The sequence below is a fragment of the Daktulosphaira vitifoliae genome, unplaced genomic scaffold (genome assembly GCF_025091365.1).
Source record: "Daktulosphaira vitifoliae isolate Bord-2020 unplaced genomic scaffold, ASM2509136v1 Scaffold_1, whole genome shotgun sequence".
In the NCBI taxonomy this organism is placed as follows: Eukaryota; Metazoa; Arthropoda; class Insecta; order Hemiptera; family Phylloxeridae; genus Daktulosphaira; species Daktulosphaira vitifoliae.
Genome location: NW_026099572.1, coordinates 6,946,131 through 6,968,311, shown reverse-complemented (window position 1 = coordinate 6,968,311; position 22,181 = coordinate 6,946,131). Strand labels below are relative to the sequence as shown.

At 24.6% G+C, this 22,181-nt stretch overlaps 3 protein-coding genes across 4 annotated transcripts in view; 1 reads left to right on the top strand and 2 right to left on the bottom strand.

The window, feature by feature from the left end:
- LOC126894926 (uncharacterized) overlaps positions 1 to 22,181 on the top strand; it is a 71,814-nt gene that overhangs the window by 3,760 nt on the left and 45,873 nt on the right. The gene's annotated exons all lie outside the window — the stretch shown is intronic.
- LOC126896042 (uncharacterized) lies at positions 846 to 3,125 on the bottom strand. The gene is made up of 3 exons (XM_050668509.1): positions 2,911 to 3,125; positions 2,544 to 2,618; positions 846 to 1,094 (listed from the first exon to the last, which is right to left on the bottom strand). Exons 1-3 carry the CDS (start codon positions 3,082 to 3,084, stop codon positions 945 to 947), a joined length of 399 nt encoding a protein of 132 aa, XP_050524466.1. The 5' UTR covers positions 3,085 to 3,125; the 3' UTR covers positions 846 to 944.
- Positions 9,417 to 12,996, bottom strand: LOC126895364 (uncharacterized). 2 transcript variants are annotated; one of them, XM_050667205.1, is made up of 5 exons: positions 12,779 to 12,996; positions 12,411 to 12,485; positions 11,830 to 11,853; positions 10,479 to 10,620; positions 9,417 to 9,605 (listed from the first exon to the last, which is right to left on the bottom strand). In XM_050667205.1, the coding sequence occupies exons 1-5, from the start codon at positions 12,950 to 12,952 to the stop codon at positions 9,511 to 9,513; spliced, it is 510 nt and encodes a 169-aa protein (XP_050523162.1). In that variant the 5' UTR covers positions 12,953 to 12,996; the 3' UTR covers positions 9,417 to 9,510. The 2 variants fall into 2 exon arrangements, with proteins under 2 accessions (XP_050523162.1, XP_050523241.1); XM_050667284.1 differs by lacking the exon at positions 11,830 to 11,853 and having other exon boundaries at positions 12,779 to 12,991.

Below are 22,181 nucleotides of genomic sequence, written 5' to 3'. Positions count from 1 at the left end.
TTTTTTATTAACTTAGATGTTTATTTTTACCATGAAGACAAAATAAAATCCGAAGTTTTTTTTTTTAAATATTAGTATGTTACATAACCTTTAATTTAAGATACTTTCAAAAATTAAGTTGAAAAAGTTCAACTTTCTATATGCATGTTTTAGTTTTGAACCTCTGTATATAATTAAATGGTCCGATTTAAAAAAAAAGTATGTCGAAAAAAAGATGTATAGCTTTAGCTTANAATTAAATGGTCCGATTTAAAAAAAAAGTATGTCGAAAAAAAGATGTATAGCTTTAGCTTAAATTTAAGATATATATAAAAGTGTCAGTATTTCCGGAACACTTTCAAAAGTTAAGATAATTTTTTGTGAAAAAGTTGTCATTTTAAATCCCTACCTGTGCACAGTTAAAGGGTCAAGTTTATAAAAAAATATATACCAAATAATAGGTAAATACCATATGTATCTATATAAAAAAAAATTCTATTGATTTGGCCTTAATAAAAAATTTATGGCAGTTTTAAGAAAAAAAAATTGAAAAAATTGAAAAAATTAGTGACTTTTAAATTTGTAATTTTTATGGAGATTTCCCCCATTTACGGGGAACGATGGAATTTTTTCAATTTTTCAGCATAATATCTTCGACTATATACTATTTTTGATCTATTGTCGTATCGTTGAAGAAAATTGATTCGGTGAGAGCTGAGAAAAAGTGGTAACAGACACATATAAAAAAAAACACATCACAGTAAAACTAATACCTTCTCAGCTTTACATCGAAACTAAAAAGTACGTTTTCATGTTACCATTTTAAGTTACATACAAACAATTTTATTTTAAAAAAGTGATTTCTTCAATTGTAGTTAATTCAATTCTTATAGTGCATAAGTGAGCGTAATTGGTTATATAATTTTTAAAATATAATTAATTAGGTTTTTCTAATGAATTTTTTATTATTTACGTTCAAAATCATTAATAGCTTTAATAAGTTCATCACTCAATTCACTTTCGAGGACAGTTCGAAAAAACATTTTCACTTGTTCCTTATTTTTGGACTCTCCATAATCCAATAAAATTCTAGCTATGTCTGCGTAAGATATGTACTGAAACATTTTTTTAATTTCATTAAAATCACAAGCGTAGATTTGAATTTTTTAAATAAATCTAATTTTAGATATCATTTAACTTCACGTAAAATATATATATATATCAAATATTGGGTACAACATAGCCAATCTTTTGTATTTTACGTTAACATAATTTTTTGCCAGAATTGGTTTTATTCGATAAATTCAAATCTACACAATCTACAATTGTACGAACAAAATTGTTTGTAATTTATTTTTCTATCATATTATTATTTTTATTAGACATAATAAATAAAAATATTTTTATTTAGGGTATATACAGAGTGATCGAAATCTAGTAAGACACCCATTGTCTCAGAAAATATTGAGAATTTTAAATTTTATTATAGAAAAAAAATATCAAGTTCAAAAAACTCTACAATAATATGTAGTCAAACCATTATTTTTTTCATCCCTTCATTGATAAAAATCCATATTTATAATTTTCTTAAATGGGAATCCTTATTTTTATGTTTATTATATGATGGAAAAAAAATTAGAAACATATTTGTTCTTATCATTTATTTTATCCGATTAATTGTTCGTCTGTTACAGCTTGTTAAAGTTAAGTGATTTTAGGCCAAATTACTTTTGTCATTTTACTGTATTAAATACAGAAGTCATTATTTTTAATTGCTGTTGCATAAACCAAATTTTATTGATCAAGTTATGACAGGTAAATTAGCTATAAAAATTTACTACGCACTAAATAAGTGACAACAATAATAGATTCAAACAGGGTTTTTGGTGTATTATTAATAGCTAAGTCTATGGATATTGTAAGACTAAAGAGTCTAACAAAAATACCGGTTGCACTGACACCGATATTATGAAATGTAATAAATGACAATATTTTTTTCTGGAAATCAAAATCTTTAATCAATTATAAAACGTAAACAGTTGTTCGGATAAAAAAAATTATAAAAACAAAATTGTTTGTAATTTTTTTTTTCTACCATATTGTCTAAAATTATATATATATCTAGTTAGTTAGTTAGTCTTAGCTAGTTTTATTTGATCAATTCAAATCTACAATTGTTCGAACGAAATTGTTTATAATTAACTTTTCTATCATATTATTATTTTTATTAGACAAAAACAATATTCGATTTGTAGTAAAAATATCAACATATTAAAAATATTAACAATTATATCTTAAACAATTCCCATCATATCTAAATCTTAATATTTATGCATAAAACTCAATGATTAGCCACGCTAAAATTTATTATAAAAAATAAATATTGTTTATATTTTATTTATTACCAAAAAAGAGATGAAGGAATGTTATTGAATGCAATATGAGGACGGCTGATTTGTGCGTGATAATGTGGGAGATCATGTCAAGTTTAAGTTTAGTATAAGGGTGACCGACGACAAGTAGATAGGATAAAGTCGAGGAAAAAGAAGAAGAAGAAGAATTACCGTAAATTCATGTACATAATATTTCAAACAAAGAACAATATCTTCCGCATCTTCTCTGCCAGTACTTCTAATCATCTAAAAATAGCATTATTTAACTTTAGTACCTTCTTATAATACTTATAAATGTAAAAAAATGTGATTTTTTAAAATAGGTATCCCTGATATTTCCATTTTATTTTATTTATTCCTATAAATTATTATAAATACATATTCAATATAACCGAAAAAATTATTTGTGATATAACTGTAAACGTTTTGGTACGTGATGTATCTGAGCAAACCTATCGTATCTTTATATTTAAATTAGACATAGTGATGAGTAAAACCACACTAAAAGTGATTGTAGTTTTAGTTAAAAAATAATTACTCTTTCATTTCTTGCCAATTCAGCTGCTGCTGATGCAAATGCTGCTGCAAATTCTGCTACTGATTTTGCTGCTGCTGCATTGTGTCTAGCTTCAAAAAGTTTTGGTGTAAAACAGAAAACTAAAAATATAAAAATAATTAGTTTTGCGTTCATTTTATAGAAATGTTCTATCATAAAATAATAAGTTGACAGTAATATGGTAAAAAATGTTGTACTACCATCTTTTATCTGAACTTTTAGGCGTATAATTCGCGTACTAAAAATATATTTTTAAATTTTCTAGTCATGGTTTGTTATTACAGGTGTTTTCGTGAACTACGTTTTAGAAAAAAAATGCAAGATATGTAAAAAAATGATTATTAAAATTAATCGATTTGATTTGGGCAAACTAGTTGATAAAATATAATGATTCTTAATATTATATGATAATAAAATCAATCAAAGACTTATTGGGATTAGAGTCATTATTAATTAAACCATATTAGTTATATTCGTTGTTATGCAGTTAGAGTTGTTAAAATACGGTATTTTATTTTTTTGTTGTATAATATCGTATAATACACGTATAACACCGTATAAATCCTTGTGGCACCTTAAAATTTGGGAAAAAATAAACTTTAGAATGATTATTTTTCATAAAACTCAATAAATAAATGAGTACTTACTGAAAAAGCCTTTAGCAATATTGATGAAAACAAAATGTTCAGGGAGTAATTAGTTAAAGTTTTGAACTAAGATATTTCTCTATCCAGAATTCCTGTGTAGAGGATGATTTAGTATCAACTAAGTACCAACTATAGTCAATTTGCAACCAGAAACCACCCATGATGTTAAAGGTCTGAGAACTCTGTTTTTTTAAACAAGTATAAATACACAATTGGAATTTTACCACATTAAAAACTTAAAATTTTTAATAACATAATAAATAAAATAATAAAACTCACTTTTTCTTAAAAAAAAAAAATCCTATTCTTTAAATAAACTATTAAAAAATTAAAATATGGTATCTTAAAATCTATAAATGTATTAACATTTGTTACCTTAAAAAAATAACTTAAGCACTTTATCGATTATAAATTTTAGTATCACAGAGTACTAAGAATTAATTTTTATAAAGTATGAAATATTTTATAATCTTAATTTGTATATGTCATGACATCATCAAATAGCTCATCTGTTTCATTTTCGTTTACATTTAATGACATTAGACGATAGGATATGAAAAATAACGGCTTGTATAACATAATGATTCATACATTTTTCAAGAAGTTAAAGCATTATAAATTTCAAAAATAAACAAGAATTTTTTTACAAAAATCGTATTTTTTTTTATTAACTTAGATGTTTATTTTTACCATGAAGACAAAATAAAATCCGAAGTTTTTTTTTTTTAAATATTAGTATGTTACATAACCTTTAATTTAAGATACTTTCAAAAATTAAGTTGAAAAAGTTCAACTTTCTATATGCATGTTTTAGTTTTGAACCTCTGTATATAATTAAATGGTCCGATTTAAAAAAAAAGTATGTCGAAAAAAAGATGTATAGCTTTAGCTTAAATTTAAGATATATATAAAAGTGTCAGTATTTCCGGAACACTTTCAAAAGTTAAGATAATTTTTTGTGAAAAAGTTGTCATTTTAAATCCCTACCTGTGCACAGTTAAAGGGTCAAGTTTATAAAAAAATATATACCAAATAATAGGTAAATACCATATGTATCTATATAAAAAAAAATTCTATTGATTTGGCCTTAATAAAAAATTTATGGCAGTTTTAAGAAAAAAAAATTGAAAAAATTGAAAAAATTAGTGACTTTTAAATTTGTAATTTTTATGGAGATTTCCCCCATTTACGGGGAACGATGGAATTTTTTCAATTTTTCAGCATAATATCTTCGACTATATACTATTTTTGATCTATTGTCGTATCGTTGAAGAAAATTGATTCGGTGAGAGCTGAGAAAAAGTGGTAACAGACACATATAAAAAAAAACACATCACAGTAAAACTAATACNAATCACTGTCAGATATCATTATACTTGACCCAACTATTGCACGTCATCACTGTGTCGTGAACCCCCTGTGCTGGGATTTTTTTTGTTGGTTTTTTTAGTCAATGTAAATCATTAAAATTAATTCAGTTCAAATTTCAATTGTAGAATCTATTTAAAAAATAAGAGTTAATAAGAAATGATTACTATTATTTATATTTAAGTTATCTATTAAGATAAATATGCAAAAAAAATATTCAGTTTTTCTGATAAATTTACTATAAATAGTAATTATAAAATTTCCAAACTGCATATTAATCTTAATGATACAATTTTTTTAATTCTCATAACATTTTATATTTATTGATGTTAATTTCAAACTTACAATTTGAGCTAAAAGTTATGGTAATAAATAAATTTTTTTTTTTTATTGTAAACTTTCACAAAAAAAATCACAAAATTAGATTTTTTTTAACTTTTACACATAAAATGTACATTTTTTTTTATTTTAATGCCCATTTTCACTACGAATACAAGCCCGGATATATCAATATAATATTTATAAAAAAAAAATTTTATAACAATATAAACTTAAATTTATGAATCGTGAATTTTAATACAAAATAGAATGAATTTAATTACGACAGCCATTTGCACATAGAAGATAAGCTGTGGATACAATTCTATTTTTTTAAATTAAAGTATATTAAATAGCCTGTAACTGAATATATATATAAAAGTGTCAGTATTTTGGAAAAATTTTAAAAGTTAAGCTGAAAAAGTTAATTTTTTGTGAAAAATCTACCATTTTAAAACTCTGTAAGTAGGTAAAGGATCAAATTAAAAAAAACCCAGCACAGTGGGGTCGTGGCATAGTTGGGTCCAGTATAGATGATATCTGACAGTGATTAAAGTCACTATCATAAAAAACGCTTCGATGTAAATCTGTAGATAGTGTTTCACTTAAAAAAAAAAAATTTGTTAAAATAGCATATTTTTGAATACGGTAGCCATTTGCGCATAAAAGATAGGTCGTCGGGACAAATTTTTTTGTTTTATTTTATAGTACATAAAATAAGCTTTAATTTGATATATGTTTAAAGGACGCAGTATTTCCGGGACATTTTCAAAAATTAAGTTGAAAAAGTTATTTTTTGTAAAAAAGTTACTATTTTAAATCCCCCCAGTGAGCAGAATAAGAGTTAGATTTTCAAAAATATTTATATCAAATGAAAGGGAAATATCTAAGGTTTCAATACAAAAAAATATTATTTTTATTTGTTCATTTTTGAAAAAGTTATGGCAGTTTTAAGTACAAAGAACATCCCGATAAAAGGTAATTTTTATCGCAAACATTACATTTTTTTTTAATTTTCGACAGCCATTTGCACATAGAAGATAAGATGTCGGGACAAATTTTTTTTTTTCATTTGATAGTATATAACATAACCTTTGATTTGATATATGTTTAAAGGACGCAGTATTTCCGGAACATTTTCAAAAGTTCAGTTGAAAAAGATCTATGTTTTTTACAATATTTCAAGTTTTGAACGCCCCCTATATAAGAGGAAATTGTCCAATTTTAATAAAAAGTATGTCAAATGAAAGATGTACTTATAATGTATTTAGAAAAAAAAATTTGTGCTGATATATACATTTTTCAAAAAGTTATAGCATTTTTAATTTGAAAATTTAAAATCGAAAATTTTAACACAAAAATAGTGTTTTTTTAACTATGGCAGCCGTTTAAATGTAGAAGAAAAAGTGTTGGGACAATTTTTTTTTTTTCATTTTATAGTACATAAAAAAAGCTTTAATTTGATATATGTTTGAAGGACGTAGTATTTCAGGAACATTTTCAAAAATTAAGTTGAAAAAGTTAATTTTTGTAAAAAAGTTGCTATTTTAAATCACCCCCCCCATGAGCAGGTTAAGTGTTAGATTTTCAACAAAATGATATCAAACGAAAGGGAAATATCTAAGGTTTTAGTATAAAAAAAATTATGTTGATTTGTTAATTTTTAAAAAATTTATATAAGTTTTGAGAAAAAAAAGTGAAAAAATTTCGAAAATTAGCGATTATTAAATTTGTAATTTTTTTGGATATTTCCTCCATTTGCGGGGAAAGAGGGAATTTTTTCAATTTTTCAGCATAATATCTTCGACTATATACTATTTTTGATCTATTGTCGTATCGTTGAAGAAAATTGAAGGGTAATGTCTCCAACTAGATACGATTTGTGATCTTTTGACGTATTTTTAAAAGAAATCGGTCTAGTGAGAGCTGAGAAAAAGTGGCAACAGTCATAAAAAAAAAAAAACACATCATAGTAAAATTAATACCTTCTCCGCTTCGCATCGAAGCTAAAATATATATACCAAGTGATAGATAAATACTTAAGTTATCTTTACTGTCTATGTGGGTATTACCCCGAAGAGACCCAACTACAACCGTGATCAGCGTTAGCACTAGGTGCTATTTGCGAGGTACGGACGATCAGTAAACAAGGAGTGACCTAAGTCGGTCCACGATCAAAGTGTCTTCAAACGGAACACCAGCGCCGGATAACTATACTTAATGTATCTATGAGGAACAATTTGTTTTTATCCATATAGTTTTCAAAAATGGTATGGCAGTTTAAATTGAAAAAGTATTAAAAATATCAAAAATTATCAATGAAAGTTGGAAAAAAGTAGTGATAGACACAAAAAAANCGGAACACCAGCGCCGGATAACTATACTTAATGTATCTATGAGGAACAATTTGTTTTTATCCATATAGTTTTCAAAAATGGTATGGCAGTTTAAATTGAAAAAGTATTAAAAATATCAAAAATTATCAATGAAAGTTGGAAAAAAGTAGTGATAGACACAAAAAAAGGTTAAATTGGTACATTCTCGGCTTAGCACCGAAACTAAAAAAAGTTAACTACAATAAAATAAAACTCAGTACAGTGGGGTCATGGCACAATGGAAACGTGGCATAGTTGGGTCCAGTTTAGATTTAATCAGACAGTGATTAAAATCACTATTATAAGAAACGCTTCAATGCAATATTGTAAATTGTGTTTAATTCTAAGAAATTAGAAATTTTTTAGATTTATGATTTATATAACAACATATAGTAGCACACACAAATAGAGTTTAACAATTAAAAATTATAGAGTAAAATTATTTACTTTTGAAGTTGAATACTATTAGCATATCAAATCTAATTCGACAATAAATACTTTAAAATTATTAGAAATTAGTGATTTTAATTTTTTGTATGGATAAACTTTATTCTATGTCAATTAAATTATTTAATGTTCATGAAAATCATTGTATTCGCCTTGTAAAATATTTTAAAATACAAAACACAATATTTTAACACAAAAATAGCATATTTTTAAATACGATAGCCATTTTCACCAAGAAGAAAATCTACATTTCGAATTTTTTTTTTCATAGTAAAGTATATAATATAAGCTTTAAATGAAGATTAAATAAAAGTGTCAATATTTCCGAAAAATTTTTGAAAATTAAATTGAAAAAGCTTAGCTTGTGTGCAAAAATACAAAAATTAAGTTTTAGAATAAAGAAAAATGATTTCCTATAGAAGAAAAGGTTTTTTTACGTGATTTTTACGTGGAAAAGATACTAATCACTCTATATTTTTATTATAAATGTAACTTTAATAATATACCTTTATTTCATTTTTGTTGAATAAATATATTTTTGAAAGAATAAATTTTATTGAGAGATCGACACCAATATATTTTAACGCTTCCTTTGGTCTGGCCAAAATAAGATTAAAAAATATTTATTTCTATGTAAAAATTGTATTAAAGCAGTATTGTAGTGCCCCAATGTGTCCCAACGTTGACGCCTTGAAAGTGCTTGGTACAAAATCATCAAGACAAAAGTTAAACTCTAATACAAATCCTCTAAAAATTCTATGTGCTATCTAACAGCACAATGTTTTAAGATTTAAGACTAGTTACTTAGTATGAAAAGCTCACAATGAATATTTAAATTTAGATTGGGTTTATTATAAAAATAAAATAATTTTGAAACAACTAAGGTTTAAGATATTAATTGACATTTATTTTCGTGATAAGAAAAATAAAATATTATTATTTAATGAACAATAAAACATTCACCAATACAAAATTCATTTACAAATTATTATAAATTCTGTTTGGTTTGAAAATAACTGATTTTAAATGATTTTTATAGTCAGAGGAGAGTAGTATAGCGATCCCTTGCCTGATTTTTGAGCTGGAGATCTTAATAATTTGTTAAATGTGATTAACTGGGCTTAATATAGAATCTATATATAGGCGTTACTTTACTATAATAAGATTCTATTCCTTAGTTAACTGGTTATATTGTGTTTTAAAAAAGGGAACTCTGTTTTGGCGCCTTGTAAATTAATATTATGTGACATGTATAAATGACAATACCATATTATATGCAAACATTATAAGTTTTAAAATAATGACAAAATAATATAAAAAACCAAACAGAAAGATTATTTATATTTGTTTTATATTTTCGTCATTTTAATCATCTATATTAATATTTTAATAGCATGTATCATATAAAATAATATATTTTTATGAAATTAATCGTCATCAGATATAACTATAACAATTTTCTTTCTTCTTTCAAGAGGACGGTTAAATAAACGCAATGCATCCTTGACACGAATATTTTCACCTGTAAATCAGTTTAAAAAATCTATACATTTACATTTAATGACATTAGACGATAGGATATGACAAATAACGGCTTGTATAACATAATGATTCATACATTTTTCGAAAACTTGAAGCATTATAAATTTCAAAAATAAAAAAGAATTTTTTTACAAAAATTGTATTTTTTTTTAATAACTTAAATGTCTGTTTTTACCGCGAAGACAAAATATAATCTGAAGTTTTTTTTTTTTAATATAATAGTATGTTACATAACCTTTAATTTAATATATATATAAAAGTTTTTGTGAAAAAGTTTTCATTTTGAATCCCCCCCTGTAGGCAGGTTTAGTGTCAGATTTATAAAAAAAATATACCAAATAATAGGTAAATACCATATCAAGCATCTATAAAAAAAAATTATATTGATTTGTTCATTTTTGAAAAAATTATGACAGTTTTAAGTAAAAAAAATGTTGAAAATTAGTGATTTTTAAATTTGTAATTTTTTTAGAGATTTCCCCCATTTACGGGGAACGATTGAAATTTTTTCAATTTTTGAGGGTAATGTCTTCGACTAGTTACGATTTTTGAACTATTGAAGTATCGTTGAAAAAATTCGGTTCGGTGATAGTTGAGAAAAAGTGGTAACAGACACATACAAAAAAAAAAACACATCATAGTAAAACCAATACTATATCATCTTTACATCGAAGCTAAAAAGTACGTTTTTATGTTACCATTTTAAGTTACATACAAACAATTTTATTTAAAAAAAGTGATTTCTTCAATTGTAGTTAATTCAGTTCTTGTAATGCATAAGTGAGCATAATTGGTTATATAATTTATAAAATATAATTAATTAGGTTTTTCTAATGAATTTTTTATTATTTACGTGGATAATCATTAATAGCGGTAATAAGTTCATCACTCAATTCACTTTCGAGGAAAGTTCGAAAAAACATTTTCACTTGTTCCTTATTTTTGGATCTTCCATAATCCAATAAAATTGTAGTTATGTCTGCGAAAGATATGTCCTGAAACATTTTCTTAATTTCATTAAAATCATAAGCGTAGATTTGAATTTTTTAAATAAATCTAATTTTAGATATCATTTAACTTCACGTAAAATATGTATATATCAAATATTGGGTACAACATAACCAATCTTTTGTATTTTACGTTGACATAATTTTTTGCCACAACTGGTTTTATTCGATAAATTCAAATCTACACAATCTACAATTGTACGAACGAAATTGTTTGTATTTTATTTTTCTATCATATTATTATTTTTATTAGAGAAAATAAATAAAAATATTTTTATTCAGAGTATATACAGAGTGACCGAAATCTGGTAAGACACTCATTGTCTCAGAAAATATTGAGAATTTTAAATTTTATTATATAGAAAATATGTCAAGTTAAAAAAACTCTAAAATAATATGTAGACAGACTATATTTTTTTTCGTCCCTTCATAGATAAAAATCCATATTTATAATTTACTTAAATGGGAATCCTTATTTTTATGTTTATTATATGATGGAAAAAAAATTAGAAACATATTTGTTCTTATCATTTATTTTATCCGATTAATTGTTCGTCTGTTACAGCTTGTTAAAGTTAAGTGATTTTAGGCCAAATTACTTTTGTCATTTTATTGTATTAAATACAGAAGTCATTATTTTTATTTGCTGTTGCATAAACCAAATTTTATTAATCAAGTTAAGACAGATAAATTAGCTATAAAAATTTACTGCGCACTAAATGAGTGATAACAACAATATATTCAANCTATTTTTATTAATCAAGTTAAGACAGATAAATTAGCTATAAAAATTTACTGCGCACTAAATGAGTGATAACAACAATATATTCAAACCGGTTTTTCGGTGTATTATTAATCTAACAAAAATATCAGTTGCACTGTCACCGATATTATGAAATGTAATAAATGACAATATTTTTTCTGGAAGTCAAAATCTTTAAACAATTATAAAACGGTTGTTCGGATAAAAAAAATTATAAAAACAAAATTGTTTGTAATTTTTTTTTCTATCGTATTATCAAATCAAAAATAGTGGTTCCCATTTAAAAAAATTATAAATAAAAATTTTTATCCTTGAAAGGATAAAAAAAAAATTTATTTATCTTCATATTGCTATACAGTTTTATAAACTTAATAATTTTTCTTTTTACAAAAATTTTAAATAATTAATAGTTTCTGAGAAAATAAGTGTCTTACCAGACTTCGATCACCAGTATAATTCTTAAAATATAAATCACAATAAAATTATTATTCAACCACTTATGGAAACTAAATTCGTACTACTACTAATATTAAAAAGATATAAATATATTTATAAATAATCAAAAAATAACAAAATTTGACTTTACACCTTTTAATAAAAATCATTCATATAAACAGTATGATTCTTAAAAAACACTACCCCCTATATTCATTTTATTTATACTTATAAACGATTTTTTTAATTATATTTAATATAAAAAACAATATTTGATTTGTAATAAAAGTATCAACATTTTAACAGTTATATCTTAAACAATTCCCATCATATCTAAATCTTAATATTTATGCACAAAACTCAATGATTAGCCACGCTAAAAAGTATTATAAAAAATAATTATTATTTATATTTTATTTATTAGCAAAAAAGAGATGGAGTAATGTTATTGAACAAAATATGAGGACGGCTGATGTGTGCGTGATAATGTGGGAGATCATGTCAAGTTTAAGTTCAGGATAAGGGTGTCCGACCCCAAGTAGATTGGATATAATCGAGGAAAAAGAAGAAGAAGAATTACCGTAAATTCAAATACACTATTTTTCAAACAAAGAACAAGATCTTCCGCATCTTTTCTGCCAGTACTTTTAATCATCTGAAAATAGCATTATTTAACTTTAGTACCTTCTAATTATACTTATAAATGTAAAAAGTGTGATTTTTTAAAAAAGGTATCTCTGATATTTCCGTTTTACTTTATTTATTCCTATAAATTATTATAAATACATATTCAATATAACCAAAAAATTTATTTGTGATATAACTGTAATCATTTTTATACGTGATGTATCTGAGCAATCCTATCGTATCTTTAAATATTAAAATTAGACATAGTGATTAGTATAACCACACTAATAGTGATTGTAGTTTTAGTTAAAAAATAATTACTGCAACATATCTTTCCAATTCAGCTGATGCTGATGCCATTGCTTCTGCAAATTCTGTTACTGATTTTTCTGCTGCTGCATTGTGACTAGCTTCAAAAAGTTTTGGTGTAAAACAGACAACTAAAAATATAAAAATAATTATTTTTGCGTTCATTTTATAGAAATGTTCTATCATATAATAATAAGTTGTCAGTAGTATGATAAAAAATTTTGTACTACCATCTTTTATCTGAACTTTAAGGCGTATACTCGCGTACTAAAAATATATTTTTAATTTTTCTAGTCATGGTTTGTTATTACAGGTGTTTTTATGAACTACGTTTTAGATAAAAAAGGCAAGATATGTAAATAAATGATTATTAAATTTATTCGATTTGAGTTGAGTCAAGCTAGTTGATAAAATATAATGATTCTTAATATTATATGATAATAAAATCAATCAAAGACTTATTGGGATTAGAGCCATTATTAATTAAACCATATTAGTTATATTCGTTGTTATGCAGTTAAACAGTTGGACTTTTATTTGCAGCGGAATCAATGGAATATCACTAATATTAATTTTTTTATTTTTTGCTTCCTTAAAGTTAATACAACTAATGTTGCATTTAAAAATATATTAAAATGATGCTTAAACTTGTTAAATTAAGTTAAGTATTTTAGCTTCGATGCGAATCTGAGAAGGTATTAATTTTATTATGATGTGTTTTTTTTTGTCTGTGAACGCTCAATCTGAGCTTTCGCTGGACTGATTTTGATGAACAATATGTCAAAAGATCACAAATCGTATCTAGTCAAAGACATTACACTCAAAAATTGAAAAAAATTCCCTTGTTGCCCGTAAATGGGGGAAACCTCAAAAAAAATTACAAATTTAAAAATCGCTAATTTTCGAAATTTTCGAAATTTTTTTTACTTAAAATTGCTATAACTATTTTAAAAATAACCAAATCAATATAATTTTTTTATGTAGTTGCATGATATCATTACCTTTCATTTGGTATATTTTTTTCATAAATTTAACCCTTAACCTGCCCACAAGGGAGGATTTAAAATGACAACTTTTTCACAAAAAATTAATTTTTTTAACTTAAATTTTGAAAATGTTCCGGAAGGTCTGACACTTTTATATATATCTTAAATTAAAGCTTATGTATCATACTTTATCATGAAAAAAAAAAAAATTCGGACTTTATTTTATCTTCACAGTGAAAATGGCTACCAAATGCTATTTTTGTGTGAACATTTTCGATTTTGTATTTTACATTTTTAATTTTATTATGCTATAACTATTTAAAAAATGTATGGATCAATACAATTTTTTCATGAGAGATAGTATTTATATACATCATTCATTCGACATACTGTTTTTTTAAATCAAACCCTATAATTGAGGGGGGTTCAAATCTAAAAAATGCATGCAGAAAGTAGAACTTTTTCAACTTAATTTTTGAAAGTGTCCTGTAAAGACTGACTCTTTTAGATATATCTTAAATTAAAGTTAATGTAATATACTTTATCATGAAATAAAAATTTCGGACTTTATTTTGTCTTCATGGTGAAAACAGATATCAAAGTTAATAAAAAAAACACGATTTTTCTAACAAAATTCTTTTTTTCTTACTTTATATTGCTATAACTTATTGAAAAGTGTATTGCACAATACACTTTTTTTTTTTATTGTAAACATTCACAAAAATCTACTCTAAAAGATTAAATATATTGGTTAAATATGTCAATTTCCTTTTTTTTAACATATTAAAAATCGAAATCAGTATTAATTTAAAACATTTTTTTTTTGTTCTTAATCATTTTTTTATATTTAAATACTTATTTTTTAATAATAAGTTTTAATATTAAACCTTAGAAGTGATAGAAAAAGTCTAATTACACATTTGAAAACATCGCGAAAAGTTGATCTAAAAAAGTATATTTTTGTTTCTGATGACAATTCCTTGTAGTCCAGTGCATAAAACTAGTAGTAACAAAAATTTTTTATTGAAAATTATTGCATCAAGACCTTTAAATTTTTATACGCGTTAAAAGTAAAGAAATATACAACTACTTTATCATTTTTATAATATCTCCATAAAAATTATTGAATATCAATTTCATACTAAATTTAATTACTAAAATTATTATTTATTCATACATAATAATTATAAATCAAATAACTAATCAGGATAAAATTAAGGGAATAAGAGTTATTGTTGCTTTTGTAATAATTTACTAATTTCTTAAAATTAAACACAATCTAATTATTTCCATTGAAGCGTATCTTATGACAATGATTTTAATCACCTTCAGATATCATCTATACTTGTCCCAACTATGCCACATACACACTATGTCGTTACCCCACTGTACTACCGTTTTATTTTTATATATAAGCTAGTAAAACATTATATTTTCATTTAAAAAACTTATGTTGGTAAAATTTTAAGGCGATATGATTAAATTTTTACTATTTATTTTTTATTGTAAAATGTAGGAAACATTTATCTTCTGAATTGAAAAAAACATATTATATTTTATATTTTTAAAGACTGTGTGAGGTCATCAAAGCGGTTGCTAAATATTCGGTGCGCCACATCAATTAAATAATTTGTTTTTATTAATTAGAAAAATATCAAGTAAAATTAAAACTATATTAAAAATATTATTAATTTAAAAAACTAAAAAATATTAAACTCAAAGCCACAAAAAAATTAATGAAAAGTCGCGGATATGTATTTCGGAAACAATGTTACCATTATCAACGCTAAACACATACTGACACCCCGACTAGAAAAAACTCCCTTATATACCCCTATATATATGTATGTGTTTAGCGTTGATAATGGTAACATTGTTTCCGAAATACGTATCCGCGACTTTTCATTAATTTTTTTGTGGCTTTGAGTTTAATATTTTTTAGTTTTTTAAATTAATAATATTTTTAATATAGTTTTAATTTTACTTGATTAATTAGCCACAAGTGATCAATTTTTATTATAGAAAAATATGTTTCAAATTTTTTGTTAGACCAAAAAAATCTTAATTTTATTCTATCATATAAAACTAAAAATCAAGAAAGCTGTTAAATATATTTTATATATAATCTGCTCATATTAAGAAATATAAACGTATAATTTAACATTGTTATATCATAACAATGTATTAAAATTTAAAACAGTCTTTTATTTCAAGAATAATATCAAAAATGTATTAATTTTTATTTTAAATCATATTTAATGTCCAGCCATATTATAATCTAGGAATTAATAAATTCAATTCCTAAATTTTGAATCATTCAAAATTGTATACTTGATGGTTTAAGGGTACTTTAATACTGATAATAGTGAGACACAACATAAACATGATTCGAAAAAAGTTCATAACGATAGTATATTAGAGAATACTACTATAACTTCATAATTAAGTTAGAGATAAAGTTTACCGCAATATCGATAATGAAATTAACACAAAAATATTCAATGTAACAATAGAATTATTATAGTTGTCCTCTGTTAATTTTGTTTGAAAAGTCATACAGAAGTTATCAGAGATATATTTGGTTGATCTAATATATCCTTATAAACATGAAATCACTTAACCTATGTATTTTAATATAAATATTTATAATATAATATAATTATTATAATTTAATTTTAATTTTTAATGAACATATCAGATTAAATACTTGATTGATCGATTTTATTAGTAAAAATTCATTAATTTACAATCAATTTGAGATCATGAATTTTGCGATGTCAACATTATGGTTAAATATAACGAGACACTCGTGGGTGGGTTAATTTCAAAATGCTTAATTTAAGTCTACATCTTTTCATTCAATTCATATAAAAGTTACTTGTTTTTGTACACATTTTGAGAAAAAATAATTGGTACCTTAAAATATGCCTACTTTGTACTTTAAACTATACATTATCTACTTTAATTATAGTGTATAACTTTTAATATTAAAAGCAGGCAATCCTGCTTACTAATGTAATGGATTGTTTATATTTAAAGGAAATGGAAAGACAGGGTTTTGCAGATTTTCACTCTCTACCCTACATTAACTATAGTTATGTATATAACTATACACTAAAATAAAAGTACCTAGTATACCAAAATGATTATTTTAATGTTAGCCACTCGATTTCTCTAAAAAATAATAATTTTTTTTTTTTTGGTTTTATTAGTTACATATGAATTTCCATTTATCTGTTATAAAATATTTTTTATGATGTTTGATGTGTTATAGGTGTACTTATTTTTCTAAAACGCAACATACATATTTAATTAGTTAATAAAATAGAAAATTATCTAATTAAGTAAATGACTGGTCGATAATAACTTATGAACCTGAATTTAGAAGTTATTAACAATTTGAAGTAATGACTGGAGGTGAAATTTATGTGCTATTATTTCTATCACTAGGCATTTTTCAACCTTACTTCTCTTCTCGTCTAGGCATAAAAATATTAATAACTTCTTAAATACTGGTTCAAAAGTTGTAATGTATAAATTATTTTCTTCGTTAGATTAGTATTTATTTTATAAGATAATTATGTATGTTACCATTTGAAAAAAAAATTTGACACACCTACAAGACATAAGGAATGGACATAAAAGATAGTTTATAACAGATAAATTTAAATGCATATGCATCTAATAAAAGTAAAATAGAAAATTCACAAACAAATGATTATTTAAAGAGAAATTGAATGGCTAATATTAAAAGGATCATGTTGTAGTATTTGTTGACTGGGTAAAAAGTATTATGGTATAAAATTACTATGCATAGTATGTTGTATATAAGCACTTGAAAATTACTCTACAACTGCTATACTATTTTACGGCATAGGTAATACGGAAAAACAATAATTATTAATATATTATTATGATATCACAGCTGGCTAGTTAGTCTTAGGAAGTACTTTTAGATACTATAACTGCATTAGTTACTACAAAATTTAATATGTTTTTTAAATGTTATTTTATGGTGAAATTCTACTTATTCTTTTTGAATTAGATTATAACTACATAGGAAAGAAAACCAATTATTTTGAATATACGTCCTTTTGTATTTGGACGATTCAAATATAGTTAACTTCGATTTAAATACTTTGATTACGATAACGAAATTGAATAAATTATAATCAAAGTATCGACGAATAAATCTACCAAATATTAAATTTAAAAAAATATATATTTTATTTAGAATAATACAAAAATTAGTTTTCAGAAAATTTACATCATTAAAAATAAAAATACAATCGCTATTTTTCTTATTTGTACCAAACAGACACACTTGTTATGCTAGACAATATTTAAAATATATATTTAACTAACAAAAATACAATTTGAAACACATGCATAAGACACAGCACACTCAAAATAAATAGAAAAATATATATATTTAAAATGAGTACAGAGTGATTTTTTTAATGATAGGCACTCAATTTTTTTTAAATAAATAATTATGTCAAGAAAATTATTTTTTTTTAGTGTCATATATATATTTATTTTGATTCATCAGTTATTAATTACTCCTCCCTATGGATAGGGGATACGAATACTTCCACGGCCCCTGTGCTAAGTAGTTAAAAACGGGGAAAGCCTAAAGAATAAAGTGTTTGATACAAGCCGGACAACTTGTACGATAGCTGTTTTACCAGTCATGTGTATAGATCAATCCAACGCTTGTAGTGTCAACGGTGTAGGGACATCAACATTTAACTCTAGGGTGGACTCTTGTATAAGGGAAAAAGATAGATGCATAGATACAGAATTTCAGAATTTATTACTATTTTATAATTTAGACTGGAGGTGAAGCACATGAATGACAGTATTTATTATATAATATTCCTTGATCACAGCTCTTGTCCTGCCTAGGTATAACATGGCAGTTTGATCCAAAAAAGTTTAATTAATTTTATTTATGGTGGACGCTAAATTTGAAAATGGATAAGTAGACCAAGCTTAATACTTTTACTCTAATGATACTATTTTTAATGAAAATAAAAATACAATCAAATATTTTCTTAAACATTTGTATGATTTCTAGTATTTACATACCGTTTTACAATATAGAACATTTTTGGCACTTTTTTTTATCTAAAAATGATTGGTGATTTAATCAAATATCATAAAAAAACAAAATAATAATTGATACAAACTTTTATTAAATTGTAACAGTTATTTTGTAACCTAAATATTACTATAACTTAAAATTGTAATTATTAAAAACAACTCTTTGCTAACATAATTGTCTTCATTAAATTTCTGTTAACTGATAACTTCATTCTGTTAACTGCAGAAAGAGGATCAATATATTCTTATAATTTTTTTTTTTTTTTTATAATAGAAAGTTGTAAATACATAATTTAACGCATATGGAGTCAAATTGAACTATTCAAAATTAGAGTTTAGTTTAAAAATTACAGATTACTACAAAAAATTTACTATATTCTAGACAGTTTTATTTTTTTAGAAAATTAGAAAAAGTGAGCATTTTCAATGTTGGCAATTTAAATGTATATATGACTTGAGTTCGTAACGTAGCCAGGATTTCTTGTGTAATAGTTGAACGAATCTCAATGAATTCATATATTGGTCGTTTTTTTTTTTTAATAATTATGGTATCATCATCGTGTAATTCCGACTATTAGAGATACCAGTCCCAATGGGTCATCAATGCCCGAAATTGCTGATAAAATACAGCGTTTTTTAATCGGCTGTTGGTTACTTGATTACTTTGATGTACTTGTACAAAAACGTCGTCGCTGTTATTCCACAAACAATTAATAGTCTCAATGTCTCCGTCGCCCATGCTCAACGTATGCGTTGTTATTTTTATTATCTGTTATTAGTATTATCGGGTCATTTGACGTCCGTTTACATAGTTTAAATTGACCGCTACCCAACAAGTTTCTCAATTTAACAGATTTGTCATTAGGTCCATCCATGTATATATCGTTTCCAATCAATTGACTAGCAAAACTGGATATCTCTCATTTTCTTCAGAAAATTTTTTTTAATGCTGTTGCTATGAACAAGCCGTTTTTGATAAATTTTTCTCAGAAACCGTACTTGCCGTACTTACATTTTCTCAATATCCGAACACAAAACAATTTTTTGTGCGTTCTAAAAAGAGTGAGAGTACACACTTTGTTTTCTTGTTCCATCAGTGACATGACGCTTTGATGAACTCTACCCTGTTTTTTGTAGTTACGTTATCATCGCGAAGCACTATGCGATGCGGCATATAATACCCTCGTTGTTTTATCAATTTTTTTTGTTTCCGCTGCGATTTCTTGTAAGTGCTATAATTCTTCATACTCCATTTTATTACTTAATGAGATACCTCTGAGGTAAACTCATTTTATATTTTATATTTTTATAATGTAACTATTAGAAAATGTATTACACTAATATTTAGAAAGTAATCTAAATACTGCAAATTTTATGTTAATTATATCCTGAATTTTTTTGACGTTATTCCTAATAAACAGGGATCTAATGATTCGGTGAATGTTACATTATACTTATTATTTTGACTCTTCCCGAAGACAATTATCCGCGTGGTCAAATTGGATTTAGAACACTCAATTTACCACACCTATACCATAAATGCACACAATATCAGTCATAAAAACAGGATTATTAAAAAAACATGTTAAAAGAGAAGAGTTTGTTTAAAACATTGAAAATGTCCCAATGTAAATTTTGAAATTTTTTCATATTTAAAATAGCGCAGCACGTAAACTTGTCACAACTCTGTATAAACACAACGCAGTATTAACAAGAGTGTATACAATGTTATATATAATGAAATGCAATGTGCAATATACATTATCAACATCCTCAAAATAATGTTATTAAACCCAAAAAACCTACGAATCAATAATAGTAATCTATTCACACATCTGTATAAAACTTACACGTTAAGATACAATATGTAATACGTGTAAGTCAATAATGCCATAAAAAAAATGTAATCATAATTAACCGCTGGTTTGTCAGTTGGTCGCTCACATTTGCCCGTACGATTATAGGTCGAAACCTTGTATCTGTTTTGATTGTGTAATTAATTCATCTTTGTTGGTTTTGCTAGAAATTAGTTAAAATTTGGTACTAAGTAGGGGTTTTTAAAATATCGGATTCAGTTTTAATTCAGAACTTCTATAGGTTCAATATTATCTTATAATAAATTGTTTTTTTAAGTTAAAAATTATCAAATGATGAAGCTATTTCCATCTCTTATTTTACCACAAGTACTAATGTTATTCAATCGAAACATTTATTGGAATCCTATTACGCACTCTCTTTTTTAATTACTTATAATGTTTATAGTGTTACACGACTATAGAAAAATTACAATAATGGCTAAAATAAATTTAAGGAAGTCCAATTATATATTAAAAAAAAAAAAGATAATTAACTTTTAATATTTATTTTTCAAAATTCAAAAACCTCTTAAATTTGATTTAATTTGAAAGATGTAGGTGTTCTATGCTATACATAAAACTTGTAATGAGAAATATCAAATTGTGACTAATAGTCACTGACTTTGAAACCATTCAATAGTCATTCAATAACTATTTGATTAGTAAAAATATTCGATAGATTTTTTAATATTTGATAGTTTGTGCTAAAAATAAACAATTCGGTTGAATTAAATACATTCAATAGTTTAAAATATTCGAAAGTGATCATCACTACAAAATACTTCAAAATCGTCCATTTTTAACGATGCAGTATGCTTTTTAGCTTTGGTGCTGGATATCATTTAAAAATCGATATTTCATATAGTTCCTCTAATTAAATCTTAAATGTAAAATGTATTAGCTTTAATTTAATGTAGGTTTAAAGAAGTCAGTTTTTATGGGACATAATCAAAAACTCGAACGTGAACAATTTTTATATGGTTTTTCATCTCCGAAGTACTTTGGTTAATAATTAAATTTAAAAAAAATCATTCACTGTAGTAACTAAGTAATCGTGTATACAGAGAAAGCGTTTAGTTTAAAATTGTTGAAATTTAACTTTTCCACATCCGAAGATTTTCCAATATTGATAAAATATGATTCCCCTAAAACGGCACGCAAATGAGTTTAATATTAAATCTGGGAAATTAACTTTGCTGAGACTTTATACTTTTTTTTTGTCCTTCCTTTTTATTTATCTCGTTTTTAAAAATGTATATAAATTTTGAATATTCACAATACTGTTGTGTTGTGACTATGGGTCATTAATGTCGTGTATTAAAAAAATAAAATTATATGTATTATGAGTTAAAAATTGTATTCTATTTAGTTGTATAATGCTTCGGTTATTATTCTGAAAAAATTGATTTTATTAGATATTGGTAACATTGTTTAAAATAATATCATTGATAAATATTAATAAATAAT

Coding starts and splice junctions, on each gene's coding strand:
- LOC126896042 (XM_050668509.1), bottom strand. CDS start 3,084: ATGATAGAACATTTCTATAAAATGAACGCAAAACTAATTATTTTTATA. Junction 2,619..2,910: donor AATTGGCAAGAAATGAAAGA/GTAATTATTTTT, acceptor TGCTATTTTTAG/ATGATTAGAAGTACTGGCAG. Junction 1,095..2,543: donor ATTATGTACATGAATTTACG/GTAATTCTTCTT, acceptor AAAATGTTTCAG/TACATATCTTACGCAGACAT.
- LOC126895364 (XM_050667205.1), bottom strand. CDS start 12,952: ATGATAGAACATTTCTATAAAATGAACGCAAAAATAATTATTTTTATA. Junction 10,621..11,829: donor ATACTGGTGATCGAAGTCTG/GTAAGACACTTA, acceptor AAAATGTTTCAG/GACATATCTTTCGCAGACAT. Junction 9,606..10,478: donor CGCTATTAATGATTATCCAC/GTAAATAATAAA, acceptor ACTGATTTACAG/GTGAAAATATTCGTGTCAAG.